Raw genomic sequence first — 25,419 nt, forward strand, 5'->3', positions numbered from 1 at the left:
GTCCTGTCTGGCTGTCTCCTTCCTTCCTTCACCGGGTCTCCTTTACTGGCCTGTAGGACTCCAAGCTTCTTTTACCTTCTCTTGGAAGGACACATGTTGGCTTGGCAGCCGGAATCACAGCCAATGGCTCCATATTTGGATCCTCCTCTGTCAGGGATGTCTGAATGTCTTTGTGACTGTGCAATGGAAGTTACAGAGCCTCTAATGTTACCTAAGTGAGGCCCTGCTTTTATACAGGCATTGTGCTAAAAAATGTTTGTTATTTTTTGTCACACCTAAAATATATGTATATGTTTGTGTATGTGTATATATGTATATAGGTGTATGTACATACATGTGTATATATACATGTATGTGTGTACACACACACACACATACATACATATACACACACGTATATATACTTAGACAAGTAAAATTGGAGGCACGCTGCATTTTCAGTGATGGTGTCCGTCAGCGATGCTGGTCATCAAGTACTTTGAGTCTTCAGTGAGCCTCTCAAGCTTGCTGTATACCCTAAAGCCCCAAAGAGCTTTTGTGAGTCTTGTCTGTTGATATTTATTATTTTACACATTAAACCTAGCAATTTTACAAACAACTATTTATTTTAAAACATTTAATTCCATTAACTGTTAATTGAAGTAACTTGAGAAAAGCAATTATTTTCCAAAGTAAATATAACCATATCAGATTGTAGATTTCCCAAATAATATTTTGTGAAAAATAATAGTTTTCAAAAACAAAAGTTGAGTGAAGACAAATAGATTGCTTCATATTCTTTTAAATCTCTCTGATGCCTGGCTCAGGCAGTGGAGCTCAGAGACACTTGTGCATTTGGTATGCTGTCATCTGTTGTTTTGGTTGAAGCACGTGAACCAGGTATGGCTTTATATGGACATGTAATTGAAAAGGAAGGACTTTTAAAGCCACGCTAGACAGGCAAATCTCTGAGTTTAAGGCCAGCCTGGTCTACAGATCGAGTTCCAGGACAGCCAGGGTGATACAGCGAGATCCTGTCTGAAAAACAAAAAACAAACAAGAAGAAGGAGGAGGAGGAGGAAGTGGGGGGAGGGAGAGGGGAGGAGGGGGAGGGGGGATAGGAAGAGGAAGAGGAAGAGGAAGAAGAAGAAGAAGAAGAAGAAGAAGAAGAAGAAGAAGAAGAAGAAGAAGAACAAGAAGAAGAAGAAGAAGAAGAAGAAGAAAGGACTTTTAAGATTTAAAACATGTTTTTGAGGCAGAGAGCTCATGATTTTGCCCAGGCTGGTCTTAAAGTCCTGGGCTCCAATTATCTACCTGGCTCAGTTAGCCATCCCATGCCCAGTGGAATGAAGTAGTTAGTGGGCTTTACCTATAATTTCATATTATGCCAAAACAACAACAACAACAGCAACAACAAAACCTGTCGGGCAGTGGTGGCACATGCTTTTAACCCCAGCACTTGGGAGGCAGAGGCAGGTGGATCTCTGTGAGTTCAAGGCCAGCCTGGTCTACAGAGTGAGTTCCAGGACAGGCTCCAAAGCTACACAGAGAAACTCTGTCTCGAAAATACAAACAAGCAAGCAAACAAACAAAAACCCCAAAAAACAAGTCCCGCATGTGGGTAGTTTCTTAAAGGTAGTTGCAATTTGAAAACTAAATCTGATCAGTGTAATTTCTCAGCTTGGGTTCACTAACCCTTAGTGGCACATGCATTTTGAATGTGTATTAAATTTTTTTTTTACATGTATGAGTGTTTTGCCTACATATATGCATATGTGCCATGTGCATGCCTGTGCTGCTGAAGGTCAGAAGAGGAAATTGGATCCTTTGGAACTGGAGTTATAGACAGTTGTAGACTGTCATGTCAGTGCTTAGAAGCAAACCTGTGTCGTCTGGAAGAGCAGCACATGCTCTTAACTACTGAGCTATCTGTCTCTCCAGCTCCTTCGGAGTGCATGTTTTTTAAATCCATTCTGGTTTGTAGTATCATTCATTGGTTGTTTGGAAAATACTGGTTCAGTGAATTCCATAAACCATTCAAACACTGGCATTTCATTACACTGTATTTTAAAAACCAGAAAAGTCTTTTAAAAGCTATTGGAAGACTGTCAGGTTCATAGCAATAGATACTGGCTTTCCAAAATTTTGATTTTTGCTTGAATGCTCAAATTTTATCATTGGCAAACAAAGCTGTCAATTGTTTTGCTTGAAGTGACAGATTATTTCGTTCGTTTCTGTAACGCCTGCCAAATACTTAAGTCTGCAGAACCATAGTTTGTCAGTCACTTGTCTTCAAGTGACAATGGTGTTCTTAGAGAAAAGGTTGCCTTCAGTCGTGCGGTCTACTTCTCAGTCTGCTTGAACCAAGTGGCTCCTGACAGCCACTGGAAGACTGCAGGTCTAGAAGAGGGGAGGTCTGGAGTGTGGACAGGCTACTCAAGGGCGTGAGAGCATTGCGAGTCAAAGAGGAACATTCTCGTGGTACACCAGCCTTATTTGAACGAATGCTGTTTCTTGGAGCCAGTGCCCTTGGAGAAACGATCCCACATGCAGTCTCCTGCCAGTGGGGAGAAGGTTGTCACAGTGTCCCTTGAGTTGGAGGCTTTAGCAGAGCGAGCCTTGCCACACACTGTTTCAAGATTGGATGGCCTCAACATGTCTGTTAGCCATTTTGCGATTGTGCATAAATACAGTTGTTTAGTCTGAGAGGCTCTGATTGCCAAACTGTCAACTGTGTGGACATATGCTTTATGTTCAGGGAAATTATCACAGTGAATCCATCCCTGTGTGGAGCAAGCTCTGGTCTCTTGAGTCAGGATTGGGCTCATTTCCTGACTGATGGCTGACCTTGAACACAGCACCTCCCTTCACACTTTATCTTCAGGAGGTCATGCAATAAATTCTTAGTCTCGTGTTCTGTGGTTCACAGATTTGGGAAGAATTGGATCCCCTTCACAAGTGGGATAGTGATTCTCTCTCTCTCTCTCTCTCGCTCTCTCGCTCTCGTTGTGTGTGTGTGTGTGTGTGTGTGTGTGTGTGTGTGTGTGTGTGTGTGTGTGTATCTTACCCTGAAGCTTCTTGTCCCTTCTGGCTAACCCAGGCTCTTGCAGAGTATCATGTTTCATGTATGGTTCTTCTCTCTCTCCCCACCCCCTTCTTCAGGGCTGGAGTTTGAAGCCTGTATGCTTCATGTATACATCCTGTATGCTAGATGAATGTTCCATCGTTGAACTACACCCTCAGCCCTACTGTTTGATTCTTTCGTGAATGTGGGTGGACATGTGTTTTGGGGTTCACATGCTTATCTGTGTACATGCAGATGGAGGCCAGAGGACACCAGAGGTGTTGTTCTTCAGGATCTGTTTGCCTTGTTTTTGAGACAGGGTCTCTTGTTGGCCTGAGACTCAGAACAGCCCGGGCTGGTTATCCAGGGAGCTCCTGGCACCCACCCATCTCTGCCTCTTTAGCACTAGGTTTTAATTTTTCCATTTATTTACTTGTGTGTGTGTGTCCATGCCTGCCACAGCATGGGTGTGAGGTCAGAGGACAGCTTGGAGGAGTCAGTTTTCTCCTTGCACCAGCACCATGTGACCTCCAGGGATCAAACTCAGGTCATCAGGGTGGCAAGCTCCTTTGTCCTCGGAGCCACCTCACACTGGCTCCTCTTTTCTTTTTCTTTTCTTCTCTGTCTCTCTCTCTCTCTTTCTCTCTGTTATTTAAATGTGGGTGCTGGGGACTGAGTCCAGGTCCTCATTCTTGTGAAACACTTTGCTGACTGAGCTGTCTTCCTGCCCTGGTGTTTGGTGCATCAGAAGAGTCTAATCATGGGTAAAGACACTTGCATCTCCTGAGCTGCCGGCTCCTGTATAGCTTAGTCTGCGTGTTCATGGGGCTAACCTGGGAGTGAGCATTGTCAAACAAGTGTGGTAAGGCTGGTGCATGATGGGAGAGAACATCTGTGGACGACGGCTGTGGGCAAGGTGCCAGTTAGTGGTGCTGTGACGGTTTGGTGAAGTCTCTTCCAAGCAGCCCTTCTGTAGAGGCAGTGGAATGCTAGCTGTGACCCAGGGCAGCTTCATCAGTTGGTGTGGGCCAGAGCCTTTGCAGTATCTCCGTGGTCTCCCTGGGATCTGGGTACTGCCCGTCTCCCAGCCCCACAGGCTGTGATAAAGCTCTGTTTTCATTTCTCTTGGTGACTATTTTAAGCTCTTCTAAAGTGTCGATGAGATGTCACAATTGGACAACATTAATCTTTGAGAGGCAGTGATTTCATAAATGAACTTTAGCATTTATACACTTAAAACTTTTGGCAATGGTCAGTAAAAACCAAAGATGAGAAAATGCTGGTGTTAAGTCATGGACCCATGTTGGAAGGGGTTCATGGCTCTGAGCTCTGTCAAATGATGGCAGTCATCTTGGCCGCAGCCTTGGGATGGATTCAGAAACAAAGGATACGGTGTACTGATCTGGCCCTGAATGACTTCCTGTTTGCCTTTCTGTCTCAAAAGCTAGAAGCTCAAGTTTTGGTGAATTATTTGTTGAAAAGGACTATTTATTATCTTTTAAAGATTTACTTTATGTGCATGAGCGTTTTGCCTGCGTGTATGTATGTGTACCACACACGAACCTGGTGCCTACATAAATCATAACAGGGCGTCAGATCCCCTTAAACATGACTTGCATATAGTTGTGAGCTACCATGTGTGCTGGGAACTGAAGCCTGGTTCTCTTAACTGATGAGTCACTCCTCCGGCACCACGGACTGTGACTTTTTATTCCCTGGACAGGATGTTCACCCTGCTTTACCTTAGTGGACTGTGACTTTCTATTCCCTGGACAGGATGTTCACTCTGCTTTACCTTAGTGGACTGTGACTTTTTATTCCCTGGACAGGATGTTCACCCTGCTTTACCTTAGTCACTGACAATAAGTGCTGAGGATAAAAGCTGGTAGGAGCTGCCCTACAGGGGACTCCACAGCCTGGGCTTCCCAGGGAAGGGACTGTGGGTTCCAGTTCCCAGACCCTGCAAATGTGACCCCAGCAGCAGGCCCTAGGTTCCAGATGTGGGGAAACACACTGATGGTGGGCTCTAAGGGATGGGGATGTTCAAGGAACCAGTTAGAGTCTCGCGTGACAGTAAGGTTGTGGATGCTGATGCTCAGGGTGGTTTGGGGGATGGCATTTCCTGTTCTCTTGCTGAGAGCTGTCTCTAGCGCCTGCGCAGTCAGGAATTCTGAGGAACAAAGAGCCCCAAGGTAGACCATCTAGACAACCACAGTGGATGGTAGAAATTTGTTTATGTCTTGTCCCTATGGTACTGAACATTTTTATGGGGAGGTGTCCACAGTGCCTAACCCATCTTCACAGCATCCCTGGTGACACCCTACCCACTTTGTTTATTCAAAATGGAAACTGTGGAGTTCACTTGTCAGTAAAGTTATTTTTAGCCAATTAATGGGAAAAATGTGTTTGGGATATGATCCTTTTTGGAACGTCATGAAGTGTGGAGTAGTTGTGCTCCGAACCGTGAGTGCAGCCTGCAGCTGTGCAGGAACACTTGTGTTTCTGGTGACTGTGGAGGAAAGGGGCACGGCTGCCAGTGCGTTCACTCTGCTCGGTCAGAAAGCGCCACGTACAAAGGAGGCCTGCAAATTCCTCTGCCAGCAAGTGTCCGTGGCCCTACTTCCTTTTTTGTAGGTACAGGGTCCCTTCGCTGTCTCTTCATAGGGTCCTAAGAGAATGCAGTCTGAGAAGGGAGTTTACTTAACCCCAGAAGTACACAATCTGCCTAGTAAAAAACTAGGTGCTAATGTACTTTCAGGAAGGAAGGACTAGTTACATCAGAATTACTAGTAGTAGTTTAGTAATTTTACTGACTGAAGCTTCAGGGCTGGAGGAGGTGGCTCAGCAGTTAAGGAGTGCTTACTGCTCCTGCAGGGGAATGGAACCCACATGGCAGCTAACAGTTTCCAGTTCCAGGGGCTTCAGTCCTCTGTCCTGATTGCCACAGCCTGCATCCACACACACAGTGTTTATACATACACGATCTCTCTCTCTCTCTCTCTCTCTCTCTCTCTCTCTCTCTCTCTCTCTCTCTCTCTCTCTCTCTCTCTCTCTCTCACACACACACACACACACACACACACACACACACACACACACACACAAACCCCACTATCTGAAGCTTCACTGAACTGATATAATATGCATTTGATGTGTCTGTATAGTCACTTTTTATCAGTTTATCTATTGTTTCTTGAAGTTATTTCTTTAAAAAATGTCTAGCAGTGTGAATTTTAGAAGTCATTTCATTGCTGTCAGAGTATTTCCATCACAGACTCTCTCAGGCAGGTTAGCTGGGAGTGGTGGTGCATGCCTTTAATCCTAATCCCAGAACTTCACAGGCAGAGGCAGATAGATTTCTGTGAGTTTGAGGCCAGCCTGGTCTGTGTAGTGAGTTCTAGGACAGCCAGGGCTACACAGTGAGACCCTGTTTTACAAACAAACAAACAAAACAACAACTAAAGGAACCAACCCCCATTGGCGTCTTCGGAGTGGCCCTTTCTCTGCCTCTGCAGGTGGCCACGAGACCTGGAGGCTGAGAGACTGTGAGAGTGGATCAAGGCCCCAGCCAGATTGACACATTTCACCTCTCTACAGCTATCAGGTTAGGGATGCAGAGACCAACCACTGGCTGCTTTTGCAGAAGGGACCTGGTTTAGTTCCAGCTTCCAGCTCACCGCCGTTTGTAATCGCAGTGGAGGAAGCAGTGGGCGCTGCACACACATGGTGTGCATGTATGCATATGTGCAGGCAGAAGACCCAAGTACATAGAATAAAAATACATTTTAAAAAACTGATTTTCTTTTCAGGTCAAAGCCCAGAAGTATTTGTTCATGCTGACTGCTGATTATGTACCGGGTTCTGTGTTAGGTCTTTTACACAGTCTGATTTCTTCCTCAAGAATTAGGGGCAGGCTGTTTAACAGCACTTTAGAAACCAAAGAAGCCGGGTGGTGGTGACGCATGCCTTTAATCCCAGCACTCGGGAGGCAGAGGCAGGCGGATCTCTGTGAGTTCGAGGCCAGCCTGGGCTACCAAGTGAGCACCAGAGCTACACAGAGAAATCCTGTCTCAAAAAGCCAAAAAAGAAACCAGAGAAGGTCCTAGAAGGTCTGGTCACGTGCCTTCAGTGTGGTTCAGTGTTCTGTCTCCTTGCCTCTTCTCTCTCATCTTTGTTGGCCCTTCCCTCCACCTGCTTTTTCAAGACAAAACTTCTCAACCCAAATGGGTATCAAACTCATGAATATCGCCGAGGCTGGCCTTGAACCCAGATCCTCATGTCTGTCTTGAATGCTGGGATTACAGACAAGTGCCACCATGCCTGGTCTGCAGTCTCTTAAAACAGAGCCCCGCTGCTTCTTTCTGAGTTCACCATGCCAACTGTGTATGACAGACTTGCGGCTGGTCCTCTTCGGCTTCAGGCCTTTCCTTCCTGTCCTTCCTCTTTGGTGGCTGCTGCCCGCCTTTGGCATCTGTGCTGGCATGTGTTACCTAACAGTGCTTTTAGTACCCACCAAAAGCTGGGCATTGTTGTGTTTCAAATACTAATGCACCCAGTTCTCCTCATTCTTCTGAAGTAAATACTGTTATCAGTCCCATTTATACTGAAGCCCACAGAAGGCAAAGGAGCGTCCCAGGGTCATGTGTGGCTTTGGTTTGAACGCAGCTCCATGTCTTCCTTTTGAGTAGACAAATGCTAGTTCTTGATCAACCTTCTCTCCTCCTCAGCTGTTGGAAGCAATCTTTATTCTTCACTGGAACCTGAGCTAGCTTCTGCACCCACAACTGTGTATTAACTGCCCGGAATAGTTACCGATTCTCAGCAAGGCCAGAGCCCCGCCTCGCCCATTTCCCTTTTGGGTGCTGTTGGGGCCTGCAGAACTCTTTATCCTTGTGTTAGCTTCTGTCCTGCGTGCTGTCTCCTCACCTGCAGGGCAGGACACTGTTGGGCTTTTTCCTCCCCTCATCTACACATTCTGACAGTCTCCTCCTTTAAGACCCTGCCTTCCGTCTGATGGTGGATAGCGTGAGCAGTGTCTTCTGCTCCACCTTCTCTGATTAGCATTTTACCTTCACCTTACCCTGTTTACAGGACGGCCCTGTGCATTTGCCTGGTATCTCTCTTCCTACTCACGCAAATCGTGCCTCTCCTCTGTGCTCCACAGTTTATAGTGAGTCATGTTCACCATTCACTCACCTAGGCCAGAATCCCAGTCATCCAGAAGCCAGGGAGCATGGTTGTGGCTGTCCCATCTCCTCTTCAGTGCCAAGGTGATCTTCCTGGCTCCTGCCTTACACTAAACCCCACTTCCCCTAACCTGGGCTCCACATCTTAGTACTGTTATTTTTTCCGAAGTTTGTCTTTCTACAGCCATAGCACAAGACCTTGAAGACCTTGGCAATGGCTTCTTGAATTCAGGAAGGATTATAGTCCCTCCCGTTCCCCCCCCCCCCCCCCCCAGAAGCCTCCCTGGTGTGTGTGGCAGACATCTGAGTGTGCTCTCCTCCTTTCAGCCATGGGGAAGAGTGGTGACTTCCTCAGCTCTCTGCCGTGGCCATCGTCCTACTTGCTCTTTGGGCTTAGGTAGGCTTCTAGCCTGGCATTGCCGAAATGTTTCTTTTGTTACCTTTTGGTGTTGAGCACTGAACCATGAGCTTTGCACACTGAACACATGCCTTAACCCCACAGCTCTTGTCTGTGAATTTTACACCCAGATGAAAACTTCTGTATTTTCTCCACTTAATTCAGTGGTGGTAGACACATGACTGGTAAGCTCTGGCTGTAGCAAGTGTGGCAGAAGAACTTGAGTTTGTAGATTTTTTTTCCTTAATAGCTTGGGGATATAGCTCAGTTGGAGAGTTCTTGCCCAGCACTTCTCTTTCGGGTGTCTCAGAATGTGGGTAGAAGGTTGCTGGGTTCTTTGGCCCTATTGGTGGGAAACACCCCAGCTCTGCTTCCTCTCCTCCCTAGGTTTGGGAAGGCCAGGCTAAGGGATTACACAAGTTAGGAAGGTAGTGGAGTGTGCTCTTCTTCAGAACGGCATAGGATTAGCAGAAACAGTGGTGTTGTAATTCCCTCTTCAGTTCCTGCCCCGTGTGAGGAAAGGCCCTGGGTAGTCAGCACAGCCCGGGCTGCTTCTGCGCTCTTGTGCCTGGAATGCAGTGAGACATTAGAAGATGGCCGATTCTGGTATGCCCAGCCCTTCCGTAATGTGCCCACCCAGGGGAGGCGTTGGGCATATTTAGAGGCACAGCAGGGGATATTGAAATGGTTTGCAATGAAAGAAATATCAAAATGCAGCCCATGTCTCAGCTTAACCTTCAAAAAGGGCATTTATCCAAAGAATAGTGGGAAGAACGAACAGGACTCCATCATAGTGAAAGAAATAGAAAACTTGAATTCATCTGCAGGGTGGTACCCGATTCTGCTCGGTTAAATGCAGTAATCACTGAATTTGCGTGTAGCGAGCACAAGTCACTAGACATTGGTGGTCCAGACAATTTCAAGTACAAAGCAGTATGTGAGAATTTTTACTAGAAGCGTCTTGCTGCTTTAGGGTAGTGAGTTCCAGGACAGCCAGGGCTACACAGAGAAACCCTGTTTCAAAACACAAAACAAAACAAACAGAAGAACATCTGAGATATGTTTGCTTTTGCCACTGGTTTTGATTGGCGTGAAACCAAGTAAATAGTGAGAAATCTTTAGATATATTCATTCCTTTTTATTTTTTCCCGTCTGTCTGTCTGAGACAGGCTTACTACATAGATCTGGTTGTTCTGGAGCTCAGAGCTCCTCCTTCCTCTGCCTCCTAAGTGAGGATTTAAGGTCGGTGCCGCCACACCCAGCTGAACACTTTAGGTTCTTTGGAGTTGTGTTATGGTGAAACCTTTTGAAATTACCTCTGAGAAACGGGCATGAGGTAGAGAATTCTATGTATTTGTAGATGTGGTAGACATTGGAATGGGAACTTGGAATGTGGCTGGGTAGGATATGCTATAAATATGATTACTGAGGATAATAACTTAGAATTTTAATACAAATCTTTAGTACAAAAACTTAATTAGCAGCTGATGCATATAGTTAAGTTTGATAAAATCTTAGAAATGGGTGAGTGCAGCTCTCTGAGGTCTCAATGGAGTCCGTATTTTAAAGTCGGATAAGCGTCTGGTTCTTCATGCAATCTTCTTATTAAACCAATTATAAAATAAAGGTAGGAAACTTCCCAGCAGCCTTAAATCATTGCAGCTATTCTCCCGTGTCTGGTGGCAGCTCAGCTCACCGCATGAAACTTTTCTTGCAGTAAGGTCTGTCCATCTTGCCAACTTAAGGTGTATTTAAAAGTTAATCTGTGATCAAAATGAACACATTGTAGACATTTGAGATAGAAGAGCTCTTTTCAAACTGAAACATAAGATTTGCCTACAAGTTACAATAGCAGCCTAGTTTCAGTCATCTGGTACACTCACCCATAAAGTGCAGAGTCAGATGTGGCTTGCTTGATGATTTTCAGGGGGAATAAGATGGTAGAGGTAGAATCAGGTTATTACAGTCAGCTTTCAAAATACCATGGTGATGTGGAAAAAGAGTAAGAGTTTGTCACAAAATGCAATGTAATAAAAAGTCAGATTTTGCTTATGAGTGAATTTGCTTAGATATGAAAAATGTTTTATCAAATTAGTTTTCCTGCAGCACAGAGCTGTTTTGGGAGGAAACCTGGACAATTCTGTGGGATGAGAGAGGGCACTTGTGGTTGAGCCTTGCCTGTAGATGCTAGAAAATATAAAGTTTTAAATATATGGAGCTTGTGGAGAAAAGCTTTTTTAATCACATGCTAATGCGAGCAAAGCATTTAATTGGCCCAAAGACACATCAGGTGGGTTTAGCTGCATAAAACTGACAGTTTTGATTATTCTAGAACATACTTGAATATAGTAAATGTAGGTGTAAAGATGTTTTACAGCTATGTTAAATTTGGAAATGATTATGAAATAGTGGGTATGAAACTCTTTGCATTCTAGCCTTAATTCCTTCTCACTTGTCAACACCATTTATTTGAATTAAGAATTGAGTGCTTCACTTATTGAATGCATAGCTATGTTTTCCTCTGGTCTTGCTGTGGATCTAACCTCCTGAGGTTCCCTGCAGTTTTCTAAAACACTTTCTTAGATGTTCTTCAAATGTCTCAACCCACCTTTATGATTCAGTCTGCAGTTACACTGCTCACTTCTCTGGAAATCTGATCTTAAATGATTCCTATGTATTTCTCTTTTGCATTAGTCTGGTGCCTAAGGCATCAATTGGTCCTAGAAAGCCCTCCACCTTGTTGAGGGACCCCTGTTTTCTATCCTGTGGTACTTGCTTGCAGTTGTGCTCACGTTTATTCATGACAGACAAGGCTTTCCACCACATATATGCTGATCTAGCAAAGAGAACAAATTACTTTCATCTGTAGAGTTGCCTAAAGTTTGTTTTTTTAAATAGGGAAAAGAATGTTTTTAGTTATGCTGGATAGATTATGTCAACTTGATGCAAACTATGGTCATGTGAGAAGAGGAAACCTTGATTGAGAAAATGCCTCCGTAAGATCAGGCTGTAGACCAGCCTTTAGAGCATTTTCTTATGTAGTGATTGATGGGCGAGGACCCAGCCCATTGTGGGTGGTGCTGCCTTTGGCCTGGTGGTCCTAGATTATATAAGAAATCAGGCTGAGCAAGCCTGTAAACAGCACCCTTCCATGGTCTCTGCATCAGCTCCTGCCTTTAGGTTCCTGCCCTGTGTGAGTTCCTGTCCTGGGTTCTTTCAATGATGGACTGCAGTGTAAGCCAAATAATCCTCCCCAACTTGCTTTTTGGTCATGCTCACAGCAGTTGAACATTGACTAAGACATTAGTATATCAGAAACTTGCCTTTAATGGCCTCCTGATTATGCCTTTCAAATCAGGTAATATTGAGTACATTTACATTTTAAAAAATTATTTTAGGTGTATGGGTATTTTGCTTGTATATATGTCTGTGCACTATATGCATTCGTGGTGCCCACAGGGGCCAGAAGAGGGTTTCAGATGTTCTGGAACTGAAGTTATAGACCGTGATGAGGCCCTGTGTGGGTGCTGGGAATTGAAGCCAGGTCCTCTGGAAGAGCAGCCAGTGGCCTTAACACTGATTCAGCCATCTCTCCAGCCCAGTTGCATACACTTTTAAACTCCCTCTGAATTATGGAAAAAATGCATTTCAGCTTTTGAGAACCTTTTCAGTGTAAAAGAATATAGGAAATGGCCATTGCAGGTGGCTGGTTCAGCTGCAGGAAGTGAAGCAAAGCACACTCCCCACAGGAGCATTTGGCTGCCCTTAGCATGTTGTCCTGTCCTGCCTCTGGCATCTTCCAGAAGTCTGTGATGCCTGGGTACCTGGATGGGGCTTGGCCCCAGGGTACCTCTTCCCTGGTTCTTCTGTTTTACACTAATTTGTTAGCAAGCTTAACACTCAGATGGGTGTGTGTATAGCAGACCAGTAGCTTGATAAAAAATGAGTAGAGAAATATTTTCTAATGTTATTTTTTTATTAGACTGACAAATGTGGTGTTGTTAGCCTTTATAATGTCTCAGGGATTTTATAACATTTAGTAAAATTAGCAATCAGGAAGTTTTATAGAATTAGTCTTCCTTCAGTCTTTGGCAGGATGGTTGAGTCTAGAATTAATTTTTCTTCAACTTAAATATGATTTTTTTTTCAAGACAGGATTTCTCTGTGTAGCCTTGACTGTCCTAGAACTTGCTCTGTAGATCAGGCTGGCCTAGAACTCACAGAGATCCGCCTGCCTCTGCCTCCCAAGTGCTGGGATTAAAGGAGTATACCACCACTGCCTGGTTTAAATATGTTAGTTAATATGTTTATATATTTTTGGATCTGCCTCTACATTTGCTCTTCTATCTTCTGTATTAAAGTTACTTAGGATAACATTAAAGAGTTAGGAGAGTAGATACACATTTTATGTGCAAGGATGCAGTACAATAATAGTGTGTACAGACATGTATGTTCTCAGTTCTCTCGCGCTGCCTAAGGTTGAATGCTGTGGCATTATTAGACTGTGTGGCAGTCTTTTGGGGAGCCATGCTAAGTTGCATATAGCATGAAGACCATGCTGAATTTGTTTTACTATTATGGTAGGAGATGAGCTGCCTCTGGGCTAAGGTCAGGGTGCTGCATCCCTGCTCATGGTCTGTCTTCAAAGAACTGGCTTCAGGGCTGACAGTTGAGGCTGAGTTGCAGTGTGAAGGACTTTCTCTGAAGGATGTACTTTCTGATTTTTTTTGTACCAGAGTGGCACAACTTGGGGATGGGGCAATATGATCGTTTTGGTCATTTAGAAAAAAATATTGGGTGTCCTCAGTGTCCTAAGTTGTTACTCAGTGCTGACTGCCTTGTTGTCTTTAAAGCAAACACTAGTTCTCAGCTAATGGGGTGGGGGGACTTTTCATCTGAAAGGCATCTCAAGGTTATGTAGAAATAACTGAAAGGTTTCTGCAAGAAACCTGTGAAATAGTACATTATGTAACATAGCGCTGGACTATTGTTAACTGAATTTTCTTCTTTACCAAAATGATCGGTAAGCAGATGAACATATCTTTAAATGTAAAACACTCTTACGTGTCCACTGCCTACAGACTGTTAAACATTCAGGTTTACCACTAAGAACTGGTGGAACGTTTTTGGATGAAGTCAGTATTGTTGGTCAGCTGCAAATGCAGCACGACCTTTTCCCCTTTAAATGCCTCATCATTGTATCACTGGCTTGGTTCCCTGAAACAAGTGTCACTTGGGATTGTTGGTTCTCACTTTAAGTGGTCCTCCATACTGTGATGGAGGGACAACTCACAGCCTGAGAGCAGGGTGTCCCAACATTCATATGCAGATTCCATAGCGGGGGTGGGGATAGGGGTGGGGGCAGGGTGCTCTGAGGCTGTATTCTGCATAGCAGGCAGAGGTCCAGTGTTGTCCTCAGAAGCCAACTCATGGCAAGACTGTCTCCAGGAAGAGTAACACGAAGAAACACAAAGCAGAGTGCGTGGTGCTTTGTAACCCTCGGCTAGGTGACCCTACCAGGGAGGATCTCCAAACCACCTCCAGGAGGGAGTCCTGAAGCATCTTCAGATGGTTGGAAGCCCTAGATGGAAAAGAAGCCAGGCAGCACTTGAGGGGATGAGGAGGCCAGAGAAAAACAGGTTGCAGAGGGGTAGCTGTTAATCCTTTAGAGGGAGTGTTAGAGCAGAAGGAAGGACTTTGGGGAGCTCAGAATGGGGGTGCATTTGGGCATCTGATGACAGCATGCATCCAGCCTCACTCAAACATCTACACAGGATCCTGAAAGCCAAGGGAAGGCCTTTAAAGATTTCACAAGAAGCAAGAAATGACTCAATAGTACTACAGAGGATTGGCCATTCTTGGTTGGGAGGACCAGGTCACCTTCCAATTTTATGTCCTTCACTGATCCACAAAGGCCTCACGTGTAGCAGGAGGAGGAGGAGGATGAAGAGGAAGTGGTGGTTCAGGTCCACATGGACCTGAGACAGGGTGAGCAAATTGAGCTAGTTCAGAATACTTGAGGGGATTTGCTAGAGCAGCAAGCTGCCTGAGGGTGGGGCCACACTGTTTTGCTTAGCATTGTATGTGCTGGGTGTCAGAGAACGTCTGCCATCTTACATCATCAAGATTGCTTCCGATCTGGTGAAAACCATCAGTGCAATACTTATTATGGTTTAAAACTTACTCTGTGGTTCTGGGGATCAAATCCAAGGTTATATACTTGCCAAGCGAGTTCCATAACCAGTTCCATGGTATTCGTTTATTCATTCTTTCACTCATTCATTCATTTGGTGGTGTTTTTGAGACAGGGTCTCACTCTGTAGCACTGCCTTGGAATTTGATATGTAGACCAGGATGGATTTGAACTCACAGTGGTCTGTCTGCTTCTGCCTCCTGAGTGCTGGGATTAGAGGTGTGCACTACCATGCCCAGCTCCCAGTTTTATTTTTAGTACTTTGGACTAATGCAGGCCTTCAGAAGGAACTCTCAGCTTTTCAAATACTTTTCTGTATAGTTAAGAATTATGCCTGTCATGGCTAAAATGATCAAAAATGGAAATCTGTGTTAGGAAATAGAGGAAGGAGAGATTTTATAGGTTGAAGTGTGGTTAAAATGGACATATGGAAAAAGTACCACATATTGTATCACAAGGGATGGTATTGGCCTTTGAAATAATATAAACCTTTGTGGTCAAGAATGGGTACTAGTCAATATGGTCTCTTTCTGGAAAGGGCTTTCGGGACGAAATGAGCAGCCTTGCTGTCCGGGCTTTCTGCACTGATGGAGGTGTTCTTTGTGTTCACTGCCTGATGAATGGCTCTTGAACACTCGAATGCAGTTTGTAAGAGTAAGGACTGCATTTTAAAATTCACTTAATTCTGATGATTTTAAATGGCAACATGTGGCTAGTAGCTGCTGGCTTAGGCAGTCCAATCACAGCATGTCAGCAGTGCCCAAGCAAATAAATGAGGAAGAAAATGTGGTCTTGGCCAGAGAGTTCCGGAAGGGCACCGCTTGGTCCAGAAGGCAGGTCTGAAGCTGACTGGTGATGAACTGATGTTCTGATGCTGCTTGGAGGCACTTCCTGAGTCCTTCATCTGGATGCTTGTCAGTTGGATAGATGTCCTTCTCAACAGCAAGAATTGGCCCCACTGGACTTTCCTCTTTCCAAGCTGACTGTTGGAGGCTGTGTTGGGGTAGGAAGATGGCTGCCCATAGGCTCTGTTTAGGGCTTTCAGTTTGAATTCAAGCTCAGCAGAGAGCCCTTTATCTTCTGTGTGTCCACCTATCATCATGTGGATTTCGTTCTTCTCTGAACAGTGCTGTCCCCCTGGTGACCGAGTGGCCTCTGTCTGGGTTGTGGACGGTGCTGATGTGCTGTGTCCCAGGACACGCCTTTGGAGACTCTGGTCTGTGCTTCCCTCCGTCCAGAGTCTCTGCCCGTCTTCTCAGGCCCTTTGGAGGTAGAGAGGTTGAAGGAGCCACAAGCAAAGCTGGCAACAGCCAAGAAGTCCTCTGGATCTCAGCAACTACTCTAAGACTTCACACTAGCCCAGGTGTGCTGGACACTCACGGAAGAGCCCTGCCACCCACGTGGTTGAACTAGAGGACATAGTTGGATCTGAAAGGTGTTTTGAATTTACCTGTTTCCTTGCTAGGTTTCTGGTCTATTCCTGTGAAAAGTCTGCAGCATTGTGGTACTGCATTAAAACTCAAGTGTGCAGAAGGGCTGTGGTGGCGCACGCTTTTAATCCCAGCACTCGGGAGGCAGAGGCAGGCGGATCTCTGTGAGTTCGAGGCCATCCTGGGCTACAAAGCGAGTTCCAGGACAGCTGGTGCTGTTACACAGACAAACCCTGTCTCAAAAAACAAAACAACCCAAACCCAAACCAAAAGCCTAAGTGCACAGATGATGTCCTGCTTTCAGAATTGTGGGTAATTAGGAATTGGTTAACTTTGTGAGGTTGGAAAGTCACTGCATTAACGAATCAGTGTGACACTAGATAATAAAAACTAACCTACAATGAAATCCTTTTACATTCTTAAATATTTATAACTTCTCGTCGACTTCTTGTATACTCGTTGCTCACACTGCTGATTTTTTTTTTTTTTAATTTAAAAAAATTCAGAGATGTTGTGACAGTAAGCCCATGGTTTTGTCTGTGCTGGGCAAGCAGTCCCAGCCATCCCTCAGCTCATTGTTGGTTCTCTGTGCTCTTTACTTGTTTAGGTGTGCCTGTTTATTCCCGGGGAAGTTACCAGCAGTCCCTGCTTGGTTCTCTTGTGTGCTTTGTTCTTAAAAGTTAGACTTCTGGAAAATTTCTCAAAAGGAGTTTAATTTGCTTCTGTTGGAAGATGCATTCCTTCTGGACTCATCTCTGGATAAAGGAGACCCAGTATTGGCTTTAGTCTTTTGCCCCTATTCACCTGCAGCTGTCTTATCCATTCGTCACTCTGTTTGTCATTAAAATGTTCGTTATAAGACACTCTGTCCCGTTAACCTATAAAAGGGTGTTTCATCTGTGAAGAGGAGCTTGGGGCAGAAGCCCCAAAAGTGCTTGCCAGCCTGTAACTGGCATTGTGGTGTACTTCTGCCCGTGCTGATAGTTCTCGTAGGTGGCAGTTTTGTGCCCCTTCTCACCTCCAAACACATGCATCTTTGTGAACTCTCTTTTGGTTCATACCAGGTTTCATAAGGGTTAAATGGAAATTATTAATTTTTTTCACTCTCTCTCTGGCTAGTTATAATGCATGGCTCCTAGAAAGTGAACATTTTTTCTGACTCTGCCTCTTAGACGTGGCCCACTTGACAGTGATGTGTAGCCATAGGCAATGTAGACATTGAGTGTAGAGAAGGGTGAAGCCTTCAAAATGGAGTTTTATTTTAAACATTTATAAAACCAGAAAATTATATACTGCAGCTGCAACCTGGGCATTCAGATGGTCTTGGTCAGAAGTATGGACCATAGTTACCAGATGGATTCCTGGCACAGTTGCCAGCTGGTCCTAGGGGTCAGAACAGAAGCAAGGTGGCGTTGGTGGCCTGAATGCTAGCAGTTACTGCTGATCGACTGCAGAGCCACAGGTTTGAACCTCTCTGCCTGGGGCACACCTGAGTGTGGTCACAGCTGCAGTGGGTGACATGCTCACGATACCATATAATGCTGGCATTTTGGATGCCTCCGGGAGTGGATTCTTAATGGGAATGAGTAGGGAACCGGAAGGAGGGGAACAAAGCCAAGTGTCTGGTATAATTACTCTCAGCGAGGCTCTGTGTTGTCTCTTCTCACGCCTGCACAACTTCCTTTCCCCTTGTGCTCGGCCCTTAGCTGATAAAAAGCAAGTGCCGACCCCACTGCCGCTGCTCCAAGCTGGCTCTGCGATGCCCTGGGCTCCATGGTCCTGCAGGAGAGGTACCAGGAGCCTCTGTGCTCCCTTCGCCCCGGGCAGAGGGGGCCAGGATCTACCCAGGCTGTGGCACTTCCCCCCGACACTTGGTGGGCCCCAGCTGATGAAGCTGTTGGGATATGAAACAGGGTCTCCCAGAACATATAAGTGACACTACTTTCCTTAAGAGGACGTGCTGAGTGGCCTGCATGGCAGGCTTAAGCTATTTGCAAGTCCACTGCACTATTTATTTCCTAGGAAGTTAAGGGTGAGCTTCGAGTAAATGAAGACTGACTTTTTAAGCTTTTCAGGTTAGGTCCAAATTCAATTTGTCAGTATTTGTTGCATTTGGCACTGGAGATTTCTACTCCTTGCTCTGGATTTTTAGTCGTTCTGTGGAAAACCAGCACATTTTCAGCAAAATGGCTTTCATGTGTGCCTGAGTCTCCCTTGTCTGACCTCTGTATTTGGAGAAAGTAGATCAGAAAATTTATGGCAGTTAGTGGCAGAGAGAGGAGACCTTTGGCGTTAGCTGACAGCTGCCACCTGAAAGCTGCAGACCTGGAGACCCTCTCAGGTGTCATGTCTGTGGCGCTGACAGTGAGCAGGAATGTTGTTTACACTTCCATAAACAGAGCTTCCTCTGTGTTGTGAATATGTTAGAATAGGGCAGGTAGAAGCAGATTTTATCTGTCTCACAGGGGGCGGGGGGACGGGACTCCTCAGCGGAGTTGGCTTTTTCGATATTCTTGTAGAAGTGTATAGTAGTAGAATTCATGACCGAGTTTGTTTAGAGTATCGCTAGAAAGTCTTCCCCGTTTGCTTCCGTGCCCCAAGTGGGTCAGTATCACACAATGCTTAATGTGCTCTTACGAGGAAATCAATGAGTTAAATTCCAAAGATGTCTAAGATTTCAGGCATTTTTCTTATGTGAATTCATTCTTTATTAGATTGTTGATTCAATAAGCAGTGAACAAAAACACTTTTCTGTTTTGGTTGTTGAAGCATTCTTCAAATGAAATTGGTTATTTTAATCTGACCCCAAATCTATCAGAAAGAGTTTACAGAGAAGGCAGAGGGACCGGTAGCTGTACTGTTAGCAGAGGAGGCAGAGGGATGCGGCAGTGAGTCCACTCCCTCCTGCTGTGTCCTGCTTTGTCCTGCGAGGGTTTGAAAAGGTCTGATGGGTATTTTTAACTTTCTTCTGTTAAAGTAACATCCAGTTTTGGCTAGTTTCTGAAGAGGTCTCTGTCTCTTCCAACAAGAATAGTCATCGGTTACCAGCTCGTTTCCCTGAGTTTTCGGGTCCTTAGCCCTCACCAGAGCCAGTGGTGGAGCATAATGAAGCTGGTGTCTGGACCCTGCTACCATCCGCCCCGCAAATCTGGAACGTGGTGGGCCCAGAGCCATGAGTCAAATTGGTCCTCATGGAGAATGAAAGCTTTTCTTGTAGTCTCTCTCTGAATCTTGTCTATTCCTGCTATTAAGCATAATGAAATTATGAATTTATTGTGCTGCTCTCAAGCTTGCTTTTCAACCTCATTATGGGCGCTTTCTTGTTAGATGCCTCTGTTGCTGTTAGACAGTCGTATGTGGGCTGTAAATATCTAATTTGTACAAAATGACTGATTTTGGTCTTTGTATAATCCTCCAGTCACTTTCCCTAAGTTGGGCTTTCCGCAGCCCTCGGTACCGCGCTCATCTGATTGTGCTGCTCAGGGGAGTGAGGTTCAGGGCGGCTGGTGGTAACCAGAGCATTTCCAGGGCTTTGGTTCAGCAGATGGGTTGCTTGGCTATATTCATACATCTGCCTGCCTGCTGTGGCAGCTGCTGCTGCTTCATGTTGTGTTCTTTTGTTCTGTTCCATCCAAGAACGGAATGTGAGGAAGTGTAGTGAATGGATTAATTTAAGGTTAAGGTTAGTGTTTTGCTGGCTTTCTACGTAACCGATCATAATGCGTCTGGTAGAAGCTAATGAGTTTCCCTTAAAGTGAACTAGATTTGTAAAATACAGCTCAGCAAGGGGCCTAGCTTAGTATTGTTGATGGAAACTAAATTCAAATGTGTAAAATACCGGCAGTTTTTATCATTTGTTCCTAATTCTTTGTTTTCTTTTTTCTTTCTTCCTACCCCCGCTCCCTTCTAGGACCTATATCCAGACTTCGCCTGACACTGCAGGGTCCAAGAGAATTAAAGAAATTTAGAATGACATGAAGAAGATTAGTTAAGGATTATAGGCTTTGAGGACAAGCACCTCAGTGAAGAAGCACAGACAAGCTCCCAAGCTGTGTTTGGGGGAGCCGTGTGTTGGAAGAAGATGGCGGATCCAGGAATGATGAGTCTTTTTGGCGAGGATGGGAATATATTCAGTGAAGGCCTTGAAGGCCTTGGGGAATGTGGCTACCCTGAAAACCCAGTGAATCCCATGGGTCAGCAGATGCCCATAGACCAAGGTTTCGCCTCCTTACAGCCACCCCTTCATCATCCTTCCACGAATCAAAATCAAACCAAGTTGACCCATTTTGATCACTATAATCAGTACGAACAAAAGATGCACCTGATGGATCAGCCTAACAGGATGATGGGCAGTGCCCCTGGGAACGGCTTGGCATCTCCACACTCACAGTATCACACCCCTCCTGTTCCCCAGGTGCCGCATGGAGGCAGTGGCGGCAGTCAGATGGGAGTCTATCCTGGCATGCAGAATGAAAGGCATGGGCAATCTTTTGTGGACAGTGGCTCCATGTGGGGCCCTCGGGCTGTTCAGGTACCAGACCAGATACGAGCCCCCTACCAGCAACAGCAACCGCAGCCAGCTCCCTCGGGGCCACCGGCACAGGGCCACCCTCAGCACATGCAGCAGATGGGCAGCTATATGGCACGTGGGGATTTTTCCATGCAGCAGCATGGCCAGCCACAGCAGAGGATGAGCCAGTTTTCCCAAGGTCAAGAGGGCCTCAATCAGGGAAATCCTTTCATTGCCACCTCAGGACCGGGCCACTTGTCGCACATGCCCCAGCAGAGTCCCAGCATGGCGCCTTCCCTGCGACACTCAGTACAGCAGTTTCACCACCACCCCCCGACTGCTCTCCACGGAGAATCCGTTGCCCACAGTCCCAGATTCTCCCCAAATCCTCCTCAGCAAGGGACTGTCAGGCCACAAACCCTTAACTTTAGTTCTCGGAGCCAGACGGCCCCCTCCCCTACTGTAAACAACTCAGGGCAGTATTCTCGATACCCTTACAGTAACCTAAATCAGGGATTAGTTAACAGTACAGGGATGAGTCAAAATTTAGGCCTTACAAACAATACTCCAATGAACCAGTCCGTACCAAGATACCCCAACGCTGTAGGGTTCCCATCAAACAGTGGTCAAGGACTAATGCACCAGCAGCCCATCCACCCCAGCGGCTCACTTAACCAAATGAACACACAAACTATGCATCCTTCACAGCCTCAGGGAACTTACGCCTCTCCACCTCCCATGTCACCCATGAAAGCAATGAGTAATCCAGCAGCACGCCTCCGCCACAGGTCAGGCCCGGAAGTGCTGGGATGCCAATGGATGTTGGCAGTTATCCAAATATGCCCCACCCTCAGCCATCTCACCAGCCCCCTGGTGCCATAGGACTCGGACAGAGGAACATAGGCTCCAGAAACATGCAGCAGCCTCGACCATTCATGGGCATGTCCTCGGCACCGAGGGAGTTGACCGGGCACATGAGACCGAATGGTTGTCCTGGTGTGGGCCTTGCAGACCCACAGGCAATCCAGGAGCGACTGATGCCCGGCCAGCAGCATCCTGGTCAGCCGTCTTTTCAGCAGTTGCCAACCTGTCCTCCACTACAGCCCCACCCAGGCCTGCACCAGTCTTCCCCTCCTCACCCTCATCACCAGCCTTGGGCACAACTCCACCCGTCACCCCAGAATACCCCGCAGAAAGTGCCTGTGCATCAGGTAAGGAGACGCAGAGCCGGCCCGCACCGCCGTGTGAGAAACTTGTCTAATACGTGTCATGGAAACTGTTTCCTCATGAACACCTTGAGTTTTTAGCTTGTAGGTTGCCTCCACCCTCATTATTGCCTTTATTTACTTTATTTACTCACTTACGGGCTCATTCATTAAAGAATTCCTTAATCCCCATGTCCTGGGAATTGTACTAGGTGCTAAATCTGTGGATAATGTAGTGGACTGAGACTAGGCCCACTCATCAGAGAAAGATTTCTTTCTTTCGTTGCCGTCTGTTTCCTCCTCTCTCTCCCTCCCTCTTTCTCTGCTTGAAAAATGCACTGAAACTTGATTTCCAGCAAAAGTTTGTGCGTTAGCATCCCTTCTGTGGGAAGCTGTGAAGTAGGTGTTTCTATAGTACTTCATTTACCAACGGTTGAGAGTGTGGATTTAAGTTATAGGAAATGACAGTGATTGGTAATTGATAGGATTTGGTTTGAGATTTGTGTACCAGCATCGAAGGGCCACAGTGTTTTTGTAAGTTAAGATGTTGTTAGCTTTCCCAATTTATATTTACAAAGACATTTTCCCCTGTATGTATTTTGGTCTTCGTGATCTTGACCAGTGAAAAGTGGTGTTCATGAACAGATTTTTCTGAGTGCATATTCATCCCCCAAGTCTGCAGGTTTTCATGGGGTGGGGGCACTGTGGGTGACTTCAGAGCTGTAGGGCATACTGCTTCTTCCTGATGGACCTAATCATTGGAAAATGTGACCTGTGGGTGAAAAACAAAACAGAGTGAAAGATCACGGGTGCTTATGTGACAGATGTCCCGGAAGAGGAAATCCCAGTAAAGGATGCGTGCTTGAAATTCCAGTCAAACTTACCTTAGGGAAGTGATCCCTGAAGACACTTCGTGTGGTTTTAAGGTCATTCCCCAAACATACACCTGGAGTTGAGCTTTCTGCATGGAGAAATGGGTCAGTGGGAAGGTTCTGGCCAGGGAGAGCTATTGGGATCTTGCATTCCGTTTTAAGAAATTGAACTTAAATGAGGAGTTGGTAGTGGTGATCATACCACTGTAGGACAGATGGGGGAGCGACCGGTAGTGGAAACCACCTGTCTAGGCTTGCAAAGACAGTTGGGAGCAGAACAGGTTGAAGCTGTTTGAAGTAAAGGGCCTGCCCTCATGGTGAATTCAATACTAAGGCCAGTAAAGTGCTGAGGCTTCAGCCCGCCCTGGTGTTGGGAATCTTCCCTGCGGGGCCCACTCCTCCCATTTCAGACCCCGCCCCTCAAAAAATCCCGCCAAGGATTGGCTCCTCCCCTGGAGATGCTCAAGACCACGCCCACAGAGTATTTAAGACACATGTGTTTCCTCTCCTGCTTTTTATACCTCCGAGAGTCACCCGGGGGTTCTTTGCTCATCAGACCTGGACTTTTAATTCTGCCTTATTGCATCGGAGGAGAAACCTAGTGTCGGCGTTTGGAAACCTTTCACCAGGCTGCCAGAGCGAAGGTACAGTCAGTTGCTCCAGTCTGGTACATCCAGTGTCTCAGGAGCACTGCCGAGGTAGCACAGCATACTCACCCAGCGCGGGGCAGAGCAGACTTCCTGTGGGACAGAATGCAGCCCTCTGGAAAGGGATTCTGGAATCTGCCCTCAGATTCCAGATAGGAAGGCAATTAACTGAGCAGCTGCCTTCAGAGCCGAAGGTCCTGATGGAGAGCCAGCTTCAGGGCCAGCACCGAGGTTTTCCCTTCCTGTCTACTCGGGGTCAAACACTCGATGGTGCTGTCCTGAAGTGAGTCAAACTGGGTACCTCCAAGGCAGAAATACATGCGACTTAGCTTTGGGGAAGTAGTTTTAGTACCCGGAAGCGGAAGCTTTCTTAGTAAAAAAGGTATCTCTAGAGTGCTGGTTTCTGACTTTTCACCCCAGCAGTTGAAAGGTGAGCACAGTTTGTAGGGGTTCGCTGAGGAGACGGTCGTGGTCCCCAGATGAAGTTGCTCTTTTCCGGCTTTCAGAGGTATTCAGAGGACAGATACTCTGGCTTCTGAGCTGGAGGCCAGTGCTAGGTGATATGGTCTGGGGACCCCAAGGGCATTGCGCTCTAAGCAGGCATCTCAAAAGACAAACTCAGCACTTTCGAAAGGTTGTAGACGTTTGAGCTGTGTTTCTTTGCGAGTTCAGTTTTGTTCGTATTTTTCTTGGTATTTACTTCACATTTATGTTTAACTTTGGATCTTCTTCAGATTCTGGGGCAATCAGTAGTTCTGAAAATGAAGTTAGAAGGGTATTTGAATCTCTGCTCTCCCCTATGCAGCTTGGTGGTATTGGACAAGTGATTTAACCTCCCTGAACCCGATGCTTTCATAACACAAGAAAAATGGTACTAGTCCCAAATGCTAGGATTAGGTGGGGGTTACAAACTCCCTTGGCTGTGTCCATGCTTCTCCAGGTTGTAGTTATGACCCTCTGACACTCAGGCTTCTTTTTATAGTTGTGATTGTATGTGTGGATAAAATATATAATTAATTTTATCTTAAACAGATAAAATACAATTAGGTTTCACCTAAATCATAAAATAGTACGTTTGATTTGTGCAGCCAGGCACCCCCCATGTTGCTGGATGTGAGGAGGTTGATTGTGTGCTTAATTCAGAATGCTCTCATGTGATCTAGAATTTTCTCTTCCTGGGTGACTCATCCTGGGCCCTAGCAAGTATATCTTTCTAATTGTGCTTTGCTTTAGCATCATTAAATCCACACTGAATTTCATATATGATGGAGTTCCAGATTGTGCTGGGAATCTGGGAAGCTATTCCATTAGTTTGAAATAAGCATGTAATTTGCCAACCACATTCGAACAGACTTGTTGAATTGAGTTTTTGCACTTTTTTTTTTTTTTTCAATTTTTTGAAACAGTTTCTCTGTGTAACAGCTCTGGGTGTCCTGGAACTTGAACTCGCTCTGTAGACCACGCTGGTCTCAAACACACAGAGATTTGCCTGCCTCTGCCTCCCAAGTGTGGGATTAAAGGTGTGAGCCACCACCGCCTGGCAAATTTTTCCACTTTTAAAAAGCAAGTTGTATTTCTTATTTTATAGGTTCTGATTAGGTCCTTTGTGAATTGCATGCTTAAATATATCTAGAAATTCCTTTATTTATTCTTAGTTATAAAAGTTAGAATCAAAAGGTTTATTGATTGAAAATTTACAAAACTACATTATTGTTTATTGACATTCGTTATTGGAAACTCTAGACTTGGTATTTGGTAAGACTTATAGGGAAATGAAAACTATAGCTTGCATTTCTTTTTCAGTAGCTTACACAAATGGTTTTGAAGCCCTTTCAGATTCCTGAACATCTATTAAAATTATTGGGGCGTGTAAACTCCACAAAATTTACATTATGTGGGTTATTTGTATTGGTATGTACTGTCTTAGAAATCAGAC

At 45.5% G+C, this 25,419-nt stretch overlaps 1 protein-coding gene across 1 annotated transcript in view; it reads left to right on the top strand.

Moving 5' to 3' along the window:
• The window catches only part of Chd7 (chromodomain helicase DNA binding protein 7), a 184,523-nt gene that overhangs the window by 39,631 nt on the left and 119,473 nt on the right, over nucleotides 1-25,419 (top strand). The window contains 2 exon segments of the mRNA XM_052715424.1: nucleotides 20,160-21,528; nucleotides 21,531-21,970. Of these exon segments, the coding sequence (XP_052571384.1) occupies nucleotides 20,331-21,528; nucleotides 21,531-21,970 (1,638 nt within the window). The 5' untranslated portion in view covers nucleotides 20,160-20,330.

Source organism: Peromyscus californicus, unplaced genomic scaffold (assembly GCF_007827085.1).
Source record: "Peromyscus californicus insignis strain IS unplaced genomic scaffold, ASM782708v3 Scaffold_5__1_contigs__length_169319896, whole genome shotgun sequence".
Classification (NCBI taxonomy): Eukaryota; Metazoa; Chordata; class Mammalia; order Rodentia; family Cricetidae; genus Peromyscus; species Peromyscus californicus.